The 17,808-nt window shown below is 48.8% G+C and overlaps 1 protein-coding gene across 2 annotated transcripts in view; it reads left to right on the forward strand.

The window, feature by feature from the left end:
- The window catches only part of tle5 (TLE family member 5, transcriptional modulator), a 96,237-nt gene extending 83,742 nt beyond the window's left edge, over nt 1-12,495 (forward strand). The window contains exons 5-7 of one of the 2 annotated variants that reach the window (XM_084309669.1): nt 8,000-8,062; nt 9,542-9,616; nt 12,257-12,495. In XM_084309669.1, the coding sequence (XP_084165795.1) occupies nt 8,000-8,062; nt 9,542-9,616; nt 12,257-12,484 (366 nt within the window). In that variant the 3' untranslated portion in view covers nt 12,485-12,495. The remainder of the gene's footprint in view (nt 1-7,999; nt 8,063-9,541; nt 9,617-12,256) is intronic. The other variant, XM_084309670.1, reaches the window with a different exon arrangement.
- Nucleotides 12,496-17,808: the final 5,313 nt, after the last annotated feature.

Genomic DNA, 17,808 nt, shown 5'->3' on the forward strand with positions numbered 1-17,808 from the left:
TACTGTATTGTACCCATTCTGCAATCTGTTAATAAGACGCTTCGCTTCGAGACGCTTCGCCACTAATCATATAACTAGGGTTATAGGATAACCACGAATTCGCGATTTTTTTATTGGTTTGACATGACAAACCAATTACATAATCCAACATGTGTGTAAAAAAACTAACATATTCCAGTTGACTGTATATTTTTTTAACGATTCGTTACGAAGAAATCAATACTTCCATTTGTCCTGGACTTTTACTTTTGAAACAACACTGTGCAATATTACACTTACTATAGACTTCTGTATATTTTTACTGTTTTTTTTACTGTATATTTTATTCTATTCTTATTCTTAGGCTATTTGTTTTGTTGTTCTTATTCGTGACTTGTTCTATCTAAATGTTTAATGTGAGCGATTTGTAGTGTCAAATTTCCCTCGAGATAATAAAAGTTTCTATTCTATTCTATTAAAGACACAGAGGTAGTAGTCACTACACAGACTTAAAGACACAGAGAGGTGGTAGTCACTACACAGACTTAAAGACACAGAGGTAGTAGTCACTACACAGACTTAAAGACACACAGAGGTAGTAGTCACTACACAGACTTAAAGACACACAGAGGTAGTAGTCACTACACAGACTTAAAGACACACAGAGGTAGTGGTCACTACACAGACTTAAAGACACAGAGGTGGTAGTCACTACAGACTTAAAGACACAGGTGGTAGTCACTACACAGACTTAAAGACACAGAGGTGGTAGTCACTACAGACTTAAAGACACACAGAGGTAGTAGTCACTACACAGACTTAAAGACACAGAGGTGGTAGTCACTACACAGACTTAAAGACACAGAGGTGGTAGTCACTACACAGACTTAAAGACACAGAGGTGGTAGTCACTACAGACTTAAAGACACAGAGGTGGTAGTCACTACACAGACTTAAAGACACAGAGGTGGTAGTCACTACAGACTTAAAGACACAGAGGTGGTAGTCACTACACAGACTTAAAGACACACAGAGGTAGTAGTCACTACACAGACTTAAAGACACACAGAGGTAGTGGTCACTACACAGACTTAAAGACACACAGAGGTGGTAGTCACTACACAGACTTAAAGACACACAGAGGTAGTAGTCACTACACAGACTTAAAGACACACAGAGGTAGTGGTCACTACACAGACTTAAAGACACACAGAGGTGGTAGTCACTACACAGACTTAAAGACACACAGAGGTAGTAGTCACTACACAGACTTAAAGACACACAGAGGTGGTAGTCACTACACAGACTTAAAGACACACAGAGGTAGTAGGCACTACAGAGACTTAAAGACACACAGAGGTAGTAGTCACTACACAGACTTAAAGACACACAGAGGTAGTAGGCACTACAGAGAATTAAAGACTCATATATGCGCCCACACAGTCCTGTCAGGCTCACAGCTACAAAGATCCATACGGGCAGAATACACAAACTTGTGCACAAACACAAAGGCGAGAAAAACACACACACACACACTCAGCCTCATGAGTACAATTCATCACACCCCACTGCTTTATCTGACAGGGATGAAAGATTTAGAGATTCCGAGTCAAAGGTGTGTGTGTGTGTGTGTGTGTGTGTGTGTGTGTGTGTGTGTGTGTGTGTGTGTGTGTGTGTGTGTGTGTGTGTGTGTGTGTGTGTGTGTGTGTGTGTGTGTGTGTGTGTGTGTGTGTGTGTGTGTGTGTGTGTGTGTGTGTGTGTGTGTGTGTGTGTGTGTGTGTGTGTGTGTGTGTGTGTGTGTGTGTGTGTGTGTGTGTGTGTGTGTGTGTGTGTGTGTGTGTGTGTGTGTGTGTGTGAAGTCCCAACTGCTGCAACGCATCCCAGAGTCCCCCATCGGTGTTAGCGAACGCTTAATGACATGGCGCATCCCCCTTGCAAAGGGACGCTTCGCCACTCTCCTTAGTGCTTATGCACCAACTTTAGATGCTGAGTTCAACATCAAAGAGGATTTCTACCGAGCCCTCGACTCAATATTACAGAAAACTCCAGCTACGGACAAGCTCATATTAATGGGAGACTTCAATGCTAGAGTGCACGGAGCACCTGGTATGGGACAGAGTTATTGGCCGACATGGAGTAGGGAAGATAAATGACAACGGGCTTCGGCTCCTCTCCCTCTGTGCAGAACACCACCTGGTCATAACCAACACCATCTTCCAGATGAAGAACAGGTTCAAAACTACCTGGCAGCACCCCCGCTCTAAACACTGGCATCTCCTGGACTATGTGATTGTACGCCAAAAAGACCGACAGGACGTCCTTACCACCCGAGTCATGCGTGGAGCCGAGTGTTGGACTGATCACCTCATGGTCAGATCCAAACTCCTCATGAGTATCCAACCCCGTGGACCGAGGGTAGCACCTAATAAGAAACTAAATTCTGCAGCACTGAATACCCCCACCTCAAAAAACCACCTCCGACAGCTCCTTGCTGAAAACCTCAATAAGATCCCGGAGGAATCAGCTGACTGGCCAGCTCTGCGCCAGGCTATCCACAGCGCAGCCTCTGAGGCACTTGGCCAGACGAGGAAACGACACCAGGACTGGTTTGATTGTAACTCAGCCAAGATACAGTCCCTGCTAAAAACCAAGCATGAAGCCCACAAAGCCCTCCTGTCCTGCCCTGGTTCTCCCACCCTGAAAGCTGCCTTTGCTGCAGCAAGAACAGCAACCCAGCGAGCCCTCCGGACTATGGAGGATGCCTGGTGGATACAGAAGGCGAAGGAGATCCAAAGCCTGGCAGACTGCCACAACATCCAGGGCTTTTACGATGCCATCAAAGCACTGCATGGCCCCAGGAAGCGGGCGACTGCTCCAGTTCGATCAGTCGACGGTTCTAAACTCTTTAAGGACCGACATGAGATCCTCACCCGCTGGGCAAACCACTTTGAGTCTTTACTCAATCACACCAACCCCACTGACCCACATATCCTGGATAATCTCCCAGACATGCCACCAGTCATGCACCTGGACACCCCACCACACTTCTCTGAGACCAGTCAAGCCATTGCGGGTCTAAAGAACAATAAAAGCCCTGGACCCGATGGCATCCCAGCAGAGGTTTTCAAACACGGAGGGTACCTCCTCACGCGCCGTCTGCACCTCCTGATCTGCAACATCTGGGAACATGAGACCCTCCCACAGGACTGGAAGGATGCAAACATTGTGGTCATCTACAAGCAGAAAGGGGACAGAGCAGTCTGCGGAAACAGCCGTGGAATCTCTCTCCTCTCCATCGCAGGGAAAGTGCTGGCGAAGATCATGCTGAACAGGCTGGTGGAAAACATCTCTGAAGCTGCGCTTCCGGAAACGCAATGTGGCTTTCGGAAGACCAGATCCACCACCGACATGGTCTTTGTCCTGAGGCAGCTGCTAGAGAAGAGCAGAGAGCATCGCAAGGATCTTTACATAGCCTTCATAGACCTAAGCAAAGCCTTCGACACCATCAGCCGTGAGCTGCTCTGGAAACTCCTCAACAAACTTGGGGTACCACCCAAGTTTCTCTCCATCCTTCAGCAGCTGCATGACGGGATGCAAGCCAGAGTCCAGACGGGTGAACTCCAGTCAGAATCCTTTAAGGTTAATGTTGGGGTGAAGCAGGGCTGTGTCTTGGCTCCGGTGCTCTTTAATCTCCTCCTCTCTGCCGTCACCTGCCTCTTCCGCCGAGCCATGGGACATGAAGACGGTGTCCATGTGGAATACCGCCTTGATGGTAGCCTCTTCAACATCCGCCGGCTCCAGGCACACACAAAGACAAAATCCTGCCAAGTATGTGAGCTACAGTACGCTGATGACTGTGCCATCTTAGCTCACAGTCCAGAGTCTATGCAGCATGCTCTCGACACCATATCCAGCCTGTACCAATCCTTCGGTCTCCAGGTCAACATACAAAAAACCGAAGTCATGTCCCAACTCACTTCCCGAACCTCTACACCTCCCAGTTTTCACATAAACGGTGTTCCACTCAAAACAGTGGATCATTTCACCTACCTCGGCTCCACTCTGTCCTCATGCTGCTCCCTTGACGCGGAGATACACACACGTATCAATAAAGCGGCATCATCCTTTGGACGCCTACGCAGCAGGGTTTTTGAAAACCGAAACCTGAAGATCAGCACCAAGGTTGCCGTTTACAACGCAGTATGTCTCTCCACTCTGCTCTATGGAGCAGAATCCTGGACCCCATACCGCCGGCACATCACCAACTTGGACGCTTTCCACATCCGTTGCCTCCAAAGGATCCTCGGCCTGACCTGGGAAGATCGAGTCCCCCACACAGACATCCTCAACAACACCAACTCAATCTGTATGGCCGCAGCTGTGGCCAAAAAACATCTTCGTTGGATAGGGCACACCATACGTATGCCTGACCACCGCCTGCCCCGCCAAGTCCTCTATGGCCAACTGAGAGGAGCAAAGCGGGCTGCTGGAGGCCAAAAGAGACGCTTTAAGGACTACACCAGGGACCTCCTAAAGTGTGCAAACATCACGCAGCTTGAAACTCTGGCACTCGACAGATCAGCCTGGCAAGTCACTTGTGCCACTGCAGTTTCCCAAATACACCAAACGAACCAAGACCGAAGATCTGAGAGGCGCACGCAACGACACCAGCGGGCGGCTGGCATCCCCCAGGTATCTGGCTTCCCTTGCGCCATCTGTGGACGGGTGTGCGGCTCAAGGATCGGACTCAACGCCCACGAGAAGTGGCACCAGCGGCAGTGTCGCTAACTCCCCTCCCCACCCCCCCCTCTCCCCATCCCTGGAGCAAGCGTCATCATCGAACACGATGGACAGCTAAGAGAGAGTGTGTGTGTGTGTGTGTGTGTGTGTGTGTGTGTGTGTGTGTGTGTGTGTGTGTGTGTGTGTGTGTGTGTGTGTGTGTGTGTGTGTGTGTGTGTGTGTGTGTGTGTGTGTGTGTGTGTGTGTGTGTGTGTGTGTGTGTGTGTGTGTGTGTGTGTGTGTGTGTGTGTGTGTGTGCGTGCGTGCGTTAACGGGTGTGTGTCTGCATTTATTTATTGCAATTATTTCTATATTTGCTTTTGTGGAAGCGCTTCCCATTCATCGCGTGTGTGGGTAGATATGTGTGCATGCACAAGCATTTGTGTGCGTCTGTGCTTTGTTTGCACACATGCTCACCTATTAACGTGTGAGTGGTGTTGGGGCTGAACAATCAGAATGTAACAGAAATAACAGTATGGCCTCTGGTGCAAAATCACAATGCAATATTAGTGAAAGGCAGCATGTAGTGTCTAAATGTAGTATTGTGGTGCTACAGAGCCTGGCCTACAAACCATATTCAATGAGAATACAAAACATAAAAGATCTTCCCTCTAATTTCTCTATCAGTCAAAAGAATCACAATTAGATATTCAGCCAGTGTGTGTGTGGTGTTTTTGTTGTGCATGCTTACCTATTATTGTGTGTGTGTGTGTGTGGTGTTTTTGTTGTGCATGCTTACCTATTATTGTGTGTGTGTGTGTGTGTGTGTGTGTGTGTGTGTGTGTGTGTGTGTGTGTGTGTGTGTGTGTGTGTGTGTGTGTGTGTGTGTGTGTGTGTGTGTGTGTGTGTGTGTGTGTGTGTGTGTGTGTGTGTGTGTGTGTGTGTGTGTGTGTGTGTGTGTGTGTGTGTGTGTGTGTGTGTGTGTGTGTGTGTGTGTGTGTGTGTTACTTTGTGTGTGTAGGAGCGCTAGTTCCACTAGAGTAGAAAATGATGGAAAAGGATGTGTGGAAAGGACAGGAGTGTCAGGAGCATTCATGTCTGGAGCTCCTCTCCTCCACCACCCCATCCCCAACCTCTCTCTCTCTCTCTCTTTGTTAGTCTCCCACTCTTATTCTCTTGATTCAATTCAAGAATACCCCCAATCAGTCGTTCCTCCTTCTCTCTCTCCCTACCCCTCCTTCTTTCTCTAGCTCTTTTTCACTACTCTCTTCCTCTCTTACCTGTTCTCTCTCTCTCTCTCTCTCTCTCTCTCTCTCTCTCTCTCTCTCTCTCTCTCTCTCTCTCTCTCTCTCTCTCCCCCCCCCCTCCCTCCCTCCTGCTGACATGTAGTTTAGCTGTAGATTGAACTGGTTCTACACTGAACGAGAGGTTATTGTTGCTGTGTCCTCTTTGTCTGCTGCTTGAGTGTTTTTTTCTTCTTCTTTTCCTTCTCCAGCTCTAGCTCTCCTCTAGTCCTCTAGACCTCTAGTCCTCTAGACCTCTAGTCCTCTAGACCTCTAGTCATCTAGACCTCTAGACCTCTAGTCCTCTAGTCATCTAGTCCTCTAGACCTCTAGTCCTCTAGACCTCTAGTCCTCTAGACCTCTAGTCATCTAGACCTCTAGACCTCTAGTCCTCTAGTCATCTAGTCCTCTAGACCTCTAGTCATCTAGACCTCTAGACCTCTAGTCCTCTAGTCATCTAGACCTCTAGTCCTCTAGTCCTCTAGACCTCTAGACCTCTAGTCATCTAGACCTCTAGTCTTCTAGCCCTCTAGTCATCTAGTCTTCTAGCCCTCTAGTCATCTAGTCCTCTAGTCCTCTAGACCTCTAGTCCTCTAGACCTCTAGACCTCTAGTCATCTAGACCTCTAGACCTCTAGTCTTCTAGCCCTCTAGTCATCTAGTCCTCTAGTCCTCTAGACCTCTAGCTCTCCTCTAGTCCTCTAGTCCTCTAGACCTCTAGCTCTCCTCTAGTCCTCTAGACCTCTAGCTCTCCTCTAGTCCTCTAGACCTCTAGCTCTCCTCTAGTCCTCTAGACCTCTAGCTCTCCTCTAGTCCTCTAGTCCTCCTCTAGTCCGCCTCTAGTCCTCTAGACCTCTAGTCCTCCTCTAGTCCTCTAGCTCTCCTCTAGTCCTCTAGTCCTCTAGACCTCTAGTCCTCCTCTAGTCCTTTAGCTCTCCTCTAGTCCTCCTCTAGTCCTCTAGCTCTCCTCTAGTATTCTAGTCCTCTAGTCCTCTAGCTCTCCTCTAGTCTTCTAGTCCTCTAGCTCTCCTCTAGTCTTCTAGTCCTCTAGCTCTCCTCTAGTCCTCTAGTCCTCTAGCTCTCCTCTAGTCCTCTAGTCCTCTAGCTCTCCTCTAGTCTTCTAGTCCTCTAGTCCTCTAGCTCTCCTCTAGTCCTCTAGTCCTCCTCTAGTCATCTAGTCCTCTAGTCTTCTAGTCTTCTAGTCCTCTAGTCCTCTAGTCCTCCTCTAGTCCTCTAGTCCTCTAGCTCTCTAGCTAAAGGCGGCAGGGAGAGCTCTAGAGTAGAAGGATGTCAGGCAGAATAATGATGAAGAGGTAGTAGTGGTTGATGTGTATAATGATGAAGAGGTAGTAGTGGTTGATGTGTATAATGATGAAGAGGTAGGACTGGTTGATGTGTATAATGATGAAGAGGTAGTAGTGGTTGATGTGTATAATGATGAAGAGGTAGTAGTGGTTGATGTGTATAATGATGAAGAGGTAGGACTGGTTGATGTGTATAATGATGAAGAGGTAGTAGTGGTTGATGTGTATAATGATGAAGAGGTAGGACTGGTTGATGTGTATAATGATGAAGAGGTAGGACTGGTTGATGTGTATAATGATGAAGATGTAGTAGTGGTTGATGTGTATAATGATGAAGAGGTAGGACTGGTTGATGTGTATAATGATGAAGAGGTGCTCTGCATGCCTCATGGCAGTTAGGAGGCCCATGAATTAAGCCCTAACACAATTACCGCAGCTTGGCATATCTCAGTCCAATTGGATGATAACTGGCCAAATGTGTTTTATTTGTGTGTGCGCACGGCACGCCATGTGTGAGAGAGGGAGACAGAATGAATGAATGAATGAATGTCGGTGTCAGAAAGTGTGCATGTGTATGAATATCTATTGTTTAGGATCAGTATAATGTAATGTAACAGAGGGACCTGGGATGTATGCTTTGTGTTTCACTGAAAGACATTTCCCTCATGCTCTCTCTCTCTCTCACTCCTCTCTCTTTCTCTGTCTTTTCCCGCAGGCTGAGATAGTGAAGAGATTGAACGGAATCTGCGCACAAGTCCTGCCATATCTGTCCCAGGAGGTAAACGCACACACGCACACACACACACACGCACACACACACACACACACACAGACACACACAGACACAGTGCTGACCCCTGCCCCTCAGCCTTATTCCTCCATCAGGTTATGAGATCACACTCGTTTCATCCTCATTACATCACCACCTGCATGACCTCCCACCTCCTCCTCCTCTCCTCCATTACTCTCTCTCTGCTCCTCCTCTCCTCCATTACTCTCTCTCTGCTCCTCCTCTCCTCCATTACTCTCTGATCCTCCTCTACCTCCCCTCCATTACTCTCTCTCTGCTCCTCCTCTCCTCCATTACTCTCTCTGCTCCTCCTCTCCTCCATTACTCTCTGATCCTCCTCTACCTCCCCTCCATTACTCTCTCTCTGCTCCTCCTCTCCTCCATTACTCTCTGATCCTCCTACCTCCCCTCCATTACTCTCTCTCTGCTCCTCCTCTCCTCCATTACTCTCTCTCTCTGCTCCTCCTCTACCTCCCCTCCATTACTCTCTCTGCTCCTCCTCTACCTCCCCTCCATTACTCTCTCTCTGCTCCTCCTCTCCTCTACCTCCCCTCCATTACTCTCTCTCTCTGCTCCTCCTCTCCTCCATTACTCTCTCTCTCTGATCCTCCTCTCTTCCATTACTCTCTCTGCTCCTCCTCTCCATTACTCTCTCTCTGATCCTCCTCTACCTCCCCTCCATTACTCTCTCTCTGCTCCTCCTCTCCTCTACCTCCCCTCCATTACTCTCTCTCTGCTCCTCCTCTCCTCTACCTCCCCTCCATTACTCTCTCTCTCTGCTCCTCCTCTCCTCCATTACTCTCTCTCTGCTCCTCCTCTACCTCTCCTCCATTACTCTCTCTCTGCTCCTCCTCTACCTCTCCTCCATTACTCTCTCTCTGCTCCTCCTCTACCTCCCCTCCATTACTCTCTCTCTCTCTCTCTCTCTCTCTCTCTCTCTGTTCCTCCTCTCCTCTACCCCTCCTCAATCTCTCTGCTCCTCTTCCTCCCCTCCATCTCTCTCTGCTCCTCCTCTCTTCATCCTCTCCTCCATCCCTCTCTGCTCCTCCTCTCTTGCTCCTCTCATCTTTCTCTCTGCTCCTCCTCTCTTCATCCTCTCCTCTCGTGTGTGTGCGTGTGTGTGTGCGTGTGTGTGTGCGTGTGTGTGCGCGTGCGTGCGTGATGAATGGCCGTGTGATCCAGATAAGCTATGCTCTTATCTGCCCACCAGGGGGCTGACCTCCACCCATTACAACACACCAATGGACCATCGATTCACCAGCATCACACAGTGTGTGTATGTGTGTATGTGTGTGTGTGTGTGTGTGTGTGTGTGTGTGTGTGTGTGTGTCTATATGAATGGCTGAATGAGCCAGAGAGGGTTGCTGGGCCACTGTTGGGACTGTTGATATTGATCTAACCTCTCCACCTCTCTCCACCTCCTCCCCTTGTCTCCCATCCTTCATTGCCCCCCCCCCTCCCCCACAGCACCAGCAGCAGGTCCTTGGGGCCATAGAGAGGGCCAAGCAGGTCACCCCCCCAGAGATGAACTCCATCATTAGGGTACGACACTCCATCCCCCCCAGCCCAGAGTTAGCCAGCTAGTTACAATACTTCACTACTACTACTACTCTAGTGTTAGCTAGCATAGCCACTCCATCACTGTGGGCCTGACCTAGTAGCTAGCATAGCCACTCCATCACTGTGGGCCTGACCTAGTAGCTAGCATAGCCACTCCATCACTGTGGGCCTGACCTAGTAGCTAGCATAGCCACTCCATCACTGTGGGCCTGACCTAGTAGCTAGCATAGCCACTCCATCACTGTGGGCCTGGTAGTAGCTAGCATAGCCACTCCATCACTGTGGGCCTGGTAGTAGCTAGCATAGCCACTCCATCACTGTGGGCCTAGTAGTAGTAGCTAGCATAGCCACTCCATCACTGTGGGCCTAGTAGTAGCTAGCATAGCCACTCCATCACTGTGGGCCTGGTTGTAGCTAGCATAGCCACTCCATCACTGTGGGCCTGGTAGTAGCTAGCTAGCATAGCCACTCCATCACTGTGGGCCTGGTAGTAGCTAGCATAGCCACTCCATCACTGTGGGCCTAGTAGCTAGCTAGCATAGCCACTCCATCACTGTGGGCCTGGTAGTAGCTAGCATAGCCACTCCATCACTGTGGGCCTAGTAGTAGCTAGCATAGCCACTCCATCACTGTGGGCCTAGTAGTAGCTAGCTAGCATAGCCACTCCATCACTGTGGGCCTAGTAGTAGCTAGCATAGCCACTCCATCACTGTGGGCCTGGTAGTAGTAGCTAGCATAGCCACTCCATCACTGTGGGCCTAGTAGTAGCTAGCTAGCATAGCCACTCCATCACTGTGGGCCTAGTAGTAGTAGCTAGCATAGCCACTCCATCACTGTGGGCCTAGTAGTAGCTAGCTAGCATAGACACTCCATCACTGTGGGCCTGGTAGTAGTAGCTAGCATAGCCACTCCATCACTGTGGGCCTAGTAGTAGCTAGCTAGCATAGACACTCCATCACTGTGGGCCTGGTAGTAGTAGCTAGCATAGCCACTCCATCACTGTGGGCCTAGTAATAGCTAGCTAGCATAGCCACTCCATCACTGTGGGCCTAGTAATAGCTAGCTAGCATAGCCACTCCACTGTGGGCCTGGCCTAGTAATAGCTAGCATAGCCACTCCATCACTGTGGGCCTGGCCTAGTAGTAGCTAGCTAGCATAGCCACTCCATCACTGTGGGCCTGGTAGTAGTAGTAGCTAGCTAGCATAGCCACTCCATCACTGTGGGCCTGGCCTAGTAGTAGCTAGCATAGCCACTCCATCACTGTGGGCTAAAAGGCCAAAGGTTAATTTTGCTTCCTGTTTTTCAGCATTTAGCTACAGGCATATGTAATGATGAACAATGTCATAGTAACTGGTGGGTGTTATATTATTTTAAGAAGATACTAGTCGCTATAAATGATAAAAAACAGTAATGGCATGTCGGTTACTCACCTTACTCATGTACAGTAGGCATCCACACTACACAGCATTTACAGACATAAATAAACGTCATGACTCATCTCCTACTCTGGGTATTCAGTAGGTGGTGTCAGAGAGACAACTACCCATGTGACCTGAGGATACTAGTACCGCACTTGAAAAACATGTAAATAATTTCTAAATGTTAAATTGCAAATCGAATACTTTTTTTTCCGGAGAATTTATCATTTTGATTTATCGGCTAATCGATAAATTAATCAACAGATTAATCGATAACAATTATAAACGTTAGTTGCTTAGCCACCCCCATCATTTAACCATGGGTCTAGTGGTAGCTAGCTTATCCACTCTTATAACTATGATGCCTCTTTCAGGGAGGTGCCTTTACTTTGCGTCTGGTGTCTTAGATACTGAGAATAGTGGTGGTTTATAGGCGGTAATTTGCCGTTCATATTTAGCTCAACATATGCCTATAAACCACCACTATCCTAATATAACCTACATTGTATGTCTTATATTGTATATATGCTTTTTTTATAGAGCTGTGCCATGTGTTATCTGTCTCTCTGTCTGTTCTGTGTGTTATCTGTCTCTCTGTCTGTTCTGTGTGTTATCTGTCTCTCTGTCTGTTCTGTGTGTTATCTGTCTCTCTATCTGTTTGTCTCTCTGTCTCTCTCTCTCTATCTGTCTGTCTCTCTGTCTCTCTCTGTCTATCGGTCTGTCTCTCTGTCTCTCTATCTGTTTGTCTCTCTGTCTCTCTCTCTCTATCTGTCTCTCTGTCTGTCTCTCTCTCTGTCTGTCTCTGTATGTCTCTCTCTCTCTCTCTGTCTCTCTCTGTCTGTCTCTCTCTCTCTGTCTCTCTCTGTCTGTCTCTGTCTGTCTCTCTCTCTCTGTCTCTCTCTGTCTATCTGTCTGTCTCTCTGTCTCTCTCTGTCTGTCTCTCTCTCTGTCTGTCTCTGTATGTCTCTCTCTGTCTCTCTCTGTCTGTCTCTGTCTGTCTCTCTCTCTCTGTCTCTCTCTGTCTGTCTCTGTCTGTCTCTGTCTGTCTCTCTCTCTCTGTCTGTCTCTGTCTGTCTGTCTGCTGTCTCTCTCTCTGTCTCTCTCTGTCTGCTGTCTGTCTGCTGTCTCTCTCTCTCTGTCTCTCTCTCTGTCTGCTGTCTGTCTCTTGAGTGTCTGATTTGTGTCTGGTTTTGCTCCTGGTAGCAGCAGCTCCAGGCCCACCAGCTGTCCCAGCTCCAGGGCCTCGCCCTGCCCATGACCCCCCTGCCCCTGGGCCTGAGCCAGCCCAGCCTCCCCGCGGTCACCACCTCCTCCGGCCTCTTCTCCCTCTCCTCCATCCTGGCCTCGCAGGCCCAGCTCGCCAAGGAGGAGAAGGCTTCGCGCGAGGGAGCCGACAGCCACCGCGAGGAGGACGGAGACAAGTCTGATTAGATGGGTGTTCACATTTTAGCTCACTTTCTATCCAGAGGCCCTATAGTCCCAGATCCTATCCCCCAGGCCTAGAGTCTCTTTCTGGCCGGTTCCTCTCCCTGGCCCCTGTCTCCCTCTCCCTGGCCCCTGTCTCCCTCTCCCTGGCCCCTGTCTCCCTCTCCCTGGCCCCTGTCTCCCTCTCCCTGGCCCCTGTCTCCCTCTCCCTGGCCCCTGTCTCCCTCTCCCTGGCCTGTCTCCCTCTCCCTGGCCCCTGTCTCCCTCTCCCTGGCCTGTCTCCCTCTCCCTGGCACCCTCAGACCCTAGTCTCTGGGACCCTAGCCCATGCCTGCCTGTCCTACCCAGCCTCTATCCCAGCCTACATCCCAGCCTCTCTCCCAGCCTCTATCCCAGCCTCTATCCCGGCCTCTATCCCAGCCTCTATCCCAGCCTCTATCCCAGCCTCTATCCCGGCCTCTATCCCAGCCTTATCCCAGCCTTTATCCCGGCCTCTATCCCAGCCTTATCCCGGCCTCTATCCCAGCCTTATCCCGGCCTCTATCCCAGCCTTATCCCAGCCTCTATCCCAGCCTCTATCCCAGCCTCTATCCCAGCCTTATCCCGGCCTCTATCCCAGCCTCTATCCCGGCCTCTATCCCAGCCTTTATCCCGGCCTCTATCCCAGCCGTATCCCGGCCTCTATCCCAGCCTCTATCCCAGCCTCTATCCCAGCCTCTATCCCAGCCTCTATCCCAGCCTTATCCCGGCCTCTATCCCAGCCTCTATCCCAGCCTCTATCCCAGCCTCTATCCCAGCCTCTATCCCGGCCTACATCCCGGCCTCTATCCCAGCCTACATCCCGGCCTCTATCCCAGCCTACATCCCAGCCTCTATCCCAGCCTACATCCCAGCCTCTATCCCGGCCTCTCTCCCAGCCTCTATCCCAGCCTCTATCCCAGCCTACATCCCAGCCTCTATCCCAGCCTCTATCCCAGCCTACATCCCAGCCTCTATCCCAGCCTCTATCCCAGCCTCTATCCCAGCCTCTCTCCCAGCCTCTATCCCAGCCTCTCTCCCAGTCTCTATCCCAGCCTCTATCCTAGCCTCTATCACAGCCTCTCTCCCAGTCTATCCCAGCCTCTATCCCAGCCTCTATCCCAGCCTCTCTCCCAGCCTCTATCCCAGCCTCTATCCCAGCCTACATCCCAGCTTCTATCCCAGCCTCTATCCCAGCCTACATCCCAGCTTCTCTCCCAGCCTCTATCCCAGCCTACATCCCAGCCTCTATCCCAGCCTCTATCCCAGCCTCTATCCCAGCCTACATCCCGGCCTACATCCCAGCCTCTATCCCAGCCTACATCCCGGCCTCTCTCCCAGCCTCTATCCCGGCCTCTATCCCAGCCTGAGAGCCTCTATCCCAGCCTCTATCCCGGCCTCCATCAGCAGCACCCCCAGTGGAGAGGGTCCCGCTCCACACGTCAGCCCCCTGCCGACAGTATATATCCTAGTCACCAACATGCTTGTTTTATTTTCTTCATGTTTTCATCTCTAAATCTCTCCTTGGCATCCTACCTAATGATGTTGCTATCATTCCACCCACTCAAGACTTGTGTACAGTGTTGATTAACTTCAGATATGGATCTATTTTGTTTTATTTCTTTGTGATTTAAGGTTGAGGTTAAGGTTTTACTTTTGATCTTCTATCTGTCTTCTATCTCTCTCTCTTCCTCTGTCTCTGTTGTCCTACCCCCCCCCCCCCCATCTCCCCCCTCCCATGCTGGTTTTTACATGGGTCCTTGTTAAACAGGGGCCTCTCCTGTAAGTGTGACTAACATGGTAGGGCTTGTCTGACAAGACATAACTGCATCACAGCCTACTAGCCTCTGGTGTGTTTCACCTTCCTTCTCATGGAGAATCTTAGACAAGCCCTTCTCACAAGTAGAGATATCTACAGTATTCCTACAACGCCTCTCTAAAAAATGACATCCATCGTTGACATTGATTTTCCTTTCACTATTCAAATTGCATGCCTCCATTTCAAGGTCAAATTTGGCCCTGAGTTTAAAGGACAAACTGTAACGGCTCGGTGAACTGTTTCAACAGGGGGCGCTGTAGCCCCTAGTCGGAGAGAGAAGCTTTCCTGTCGTGATGCCATGTGAAGCTACGCTCCTAGTCAGAGAGAGAAGCTTTCCTGTTGTGATGCCACATGGAGCTATGCTCCTATCCTAGTCAGAGAGAGGGAAGCTTTCCTGTCGTGAAGCTACGCTCCTATCCCTGTCAGAGAGAGAAGCTTTCCTGTCGTGATGCCACGTGAAGCTACGCTCATAGTCAAAGAGAGAGGGAAGCTTTCCTGTCGTGATGCCATGTGAAGCTACGCTCCTAGTCAGAGAGAGAGAGAAGCTTCCTGCCGTGATGCCATGAGAAGCTACGCTCCTAGTCAGAGAGAGAAGCTTTCCTGTTGTGAAGCTACGCTCCTATCCCTGTCAGAGAGAGAGAAGCTTTCCTGTTGTGAAGCTACGCTCCTATCCTAGTCAGAGAGAGAGAAGCTTCCTGTCGTGATGCCATGAGAAGCTACGCTCCTATCCTAGTCAGAGAGAGAGAAGCTTCCTGCCGTGATGCCATGAGAAGCTACGCTCCTAGTCAGAGAGAGAAGCTTTCCTGTTGTGAAGCTACGCTCCTATCCCTGTCAGAGAGAGAGAAGCTTTCCTGTTGTGAAGCTACGCTCCTATCCTAGTCAGAGAGAGAGAAGCTTCCTGTCGTGATGCCATGAGAAGCTACGCTCCTATCCTAGTCAGAGAGAGAGAGAAGCTTCCTGTCGTGAAGCTACGCTCCTATCCCTGTCAGAGAGGGAAGCTTTCCTGTCGTGATGCCATGTGAAGCTACGCTCCTATCCTAGTCCAACCCTTAGTGCTGCTTTTAAGTGCTCTAGGCTAAAGCAAAACATTGTATTGAGAGAAGAAGAAAAAAGACTAGACTAACTAGAGATTCTTATGTATAATCATGAATTCATATGGGAAGGGGAAAGCACCTTCTTCGAGCTTCATGATGTTTCTATCAGAGTGCTGTCAGCCCAGAAACAGAACCTTTCTAACTGAGCTTCCTCTGCGGTCCCGGTGTGACTCAGTTAGGCATGTCCGCTCAGCACCTTACCCCAACACAACAATGAACACATGTGGAGACATTGTGCAACAATAGAACTGCCATTTGAATTATGAACCCCCCCCCCCCCCCCCCCCCCCCTTTCAGTACAGTGCACTAATATTACCTTTTGGTGTCGATACAGAGAGGAGAGTGTTGCACGTTGCATCTTTGACAGCAGAGGGCAGCGTGTGTTAATGGAAAGGCATGCCTTGACATCCTGTCTGGATGTAGGACTAAAATATAAAAGGACAGGACAACGACACATAATGCACACCACGGAATGAAGTCAGCCATGATGGCTACTACAAGTGGCCTCTCTACTACGTATGGAGACCCCACTGGATCCTGAGTGTCGGTGTACATCATGGTCTACACACATCATGGTCTAGTCCTCGTGTTCTTAGTCCTAGGTCTGTGTTACGTCTGCTCTGCCTGTCTCTGTTGTTGGTTAGACCAGAACAGAACCACACTCCTCTCCTCTCATCTCTGCTTTTCCTTAGGATTCAAGTGTACATACTATACAAATGTAATGCGTCTAACACAGACACGACGGTAAGTAGGTGATGTACTGTATGATGATGAGGTCCAAGCGCCCCGTGAGAAAGCTACTACCCACAACCTAAACGATCAGTGTAGACTCCATAGACAAAGCACAAAATGGCCACCGCTTGCGTATAGGTGTGTCAGTGACTTCAGTTCCCCCCCCCCCCCCCCCCCCCCTTCTGCTCCCAAGCCGTACGGTACACGGGGGTCTACATCAGGAGGATGTGTGGACTGAAATGACTAAAGCTAAATATTCAGCCAACATGACCGCTATTCAACAGACTGTTGATTTTTGATGGAAGTGTGTGTGTTTTTCCTTCTTGTTGATCTGAAGATGGCCTGTGTAACACAGCATGATTAACACACGCACCACTGCTTTACTTCTAACCCAGCCCCACCCGTTTGTTTTCATGGGGTACACTGTGAGTTAACAGGAGTGTTCAAATATCTCGATTGACGATGACGAATGGTGATTCCCCTCTCTGTGTATGTATGTATGTGAATACATGCCGTGGCATATATACACAGCTGTACAGGCCTTGGTCATCGATGGTAAACCATAGGGACGGAATGCATCGCTGTTCTTAATAATAATAATAATAATAATAATAATAATGATGATGATGATGATACTAAATAGGCTATTCTGCTTGTGAATTAAGCTGGCAGCACAATGTACTCTCATCTAGCTACATACCGTTGTTGTAGTAGTGATGTGAGAGGGCGGGGCGAGACATGCATGTCCGCGGGGGAACCGAGACTGTTGCTTTTTAGCGATGACTTGTTTTTAAAGAAAGAAAGAAAAAAAAACATTTTTGCTCCAAATTTTCTCTGATCAATGCACTTGATTTCGTTTTCTTTTCTTTTTTTTCTTCTATTATTATGGCTATGAACTAGAATGAGTTAAAAAAAAAGTGACGTTTTAAGAGTCTGATACAAATGAATTCTATGTCTTTGTTAAAGTAAGTAGTGGGAGGTGGCAGCCTCTATACTGTTATACATATAGAGCTTTATGTGTATATGGCTGCATCTTTTCTGTCTGTCCTGGATGACTCTTGTGCTATTGTCCTACAGTACCAATATGACACCAGGGGAAACTGCAGTATGGTGACCTTCTGACCCCATCCTCTTCCTTTGACCCCCGTCTCCCCCTCACCCTCCCCTTGCTTGTCCTTTACCCCCATAGCGTGAAGCATTGTAAGCATTTTGAGCTTTGTAAAGGTCCTTTTTTAAATACTTATTTTGTGTATAATGTAAAACCTAAAAGTGTGTACTTTGGCAAAAAAAAGACAAAAAAAGTTTTGTGTCATGAAATCATAGCTTCATTTAAACGAAAAGGTGAAATATAAAAAGTAACGAACATTTACTATAAATAAATGAATTGTTCTGCAGTAAGGAAGTACTTCTGGTGCCTTACAAATAAAATCAATCAAATAAAAAAAAAAATCTTTTGTCATTATTTCCCACTCTTACCTTCATTACTTTGAGTATTCTGGGTTGCGTTACATTTTGTGAACACTCCCGTCTTTCATAATTCCTCATGGTCACTGACATGATGACATCCTACTGTAATTCTCTCTGGCTCCATCATGTCTCCATTCAAATAATTTTTATTTTATTCTCATTCCCAGAAAAGCCTTAGTCTATGATCTAACATGCATGGA

This window comes from Notolepis coatsorum, assembly GCF_963971535.1.
Source record: "Notolepis coatsorum genome assembly, chromosome: 3".
Lineage (NCBI taxonomy): Eukaryota > Metazoa > Chordata > Actinopteri > Aulopiformes > Paralepididae > Notolepis > Notolepis coatsorum.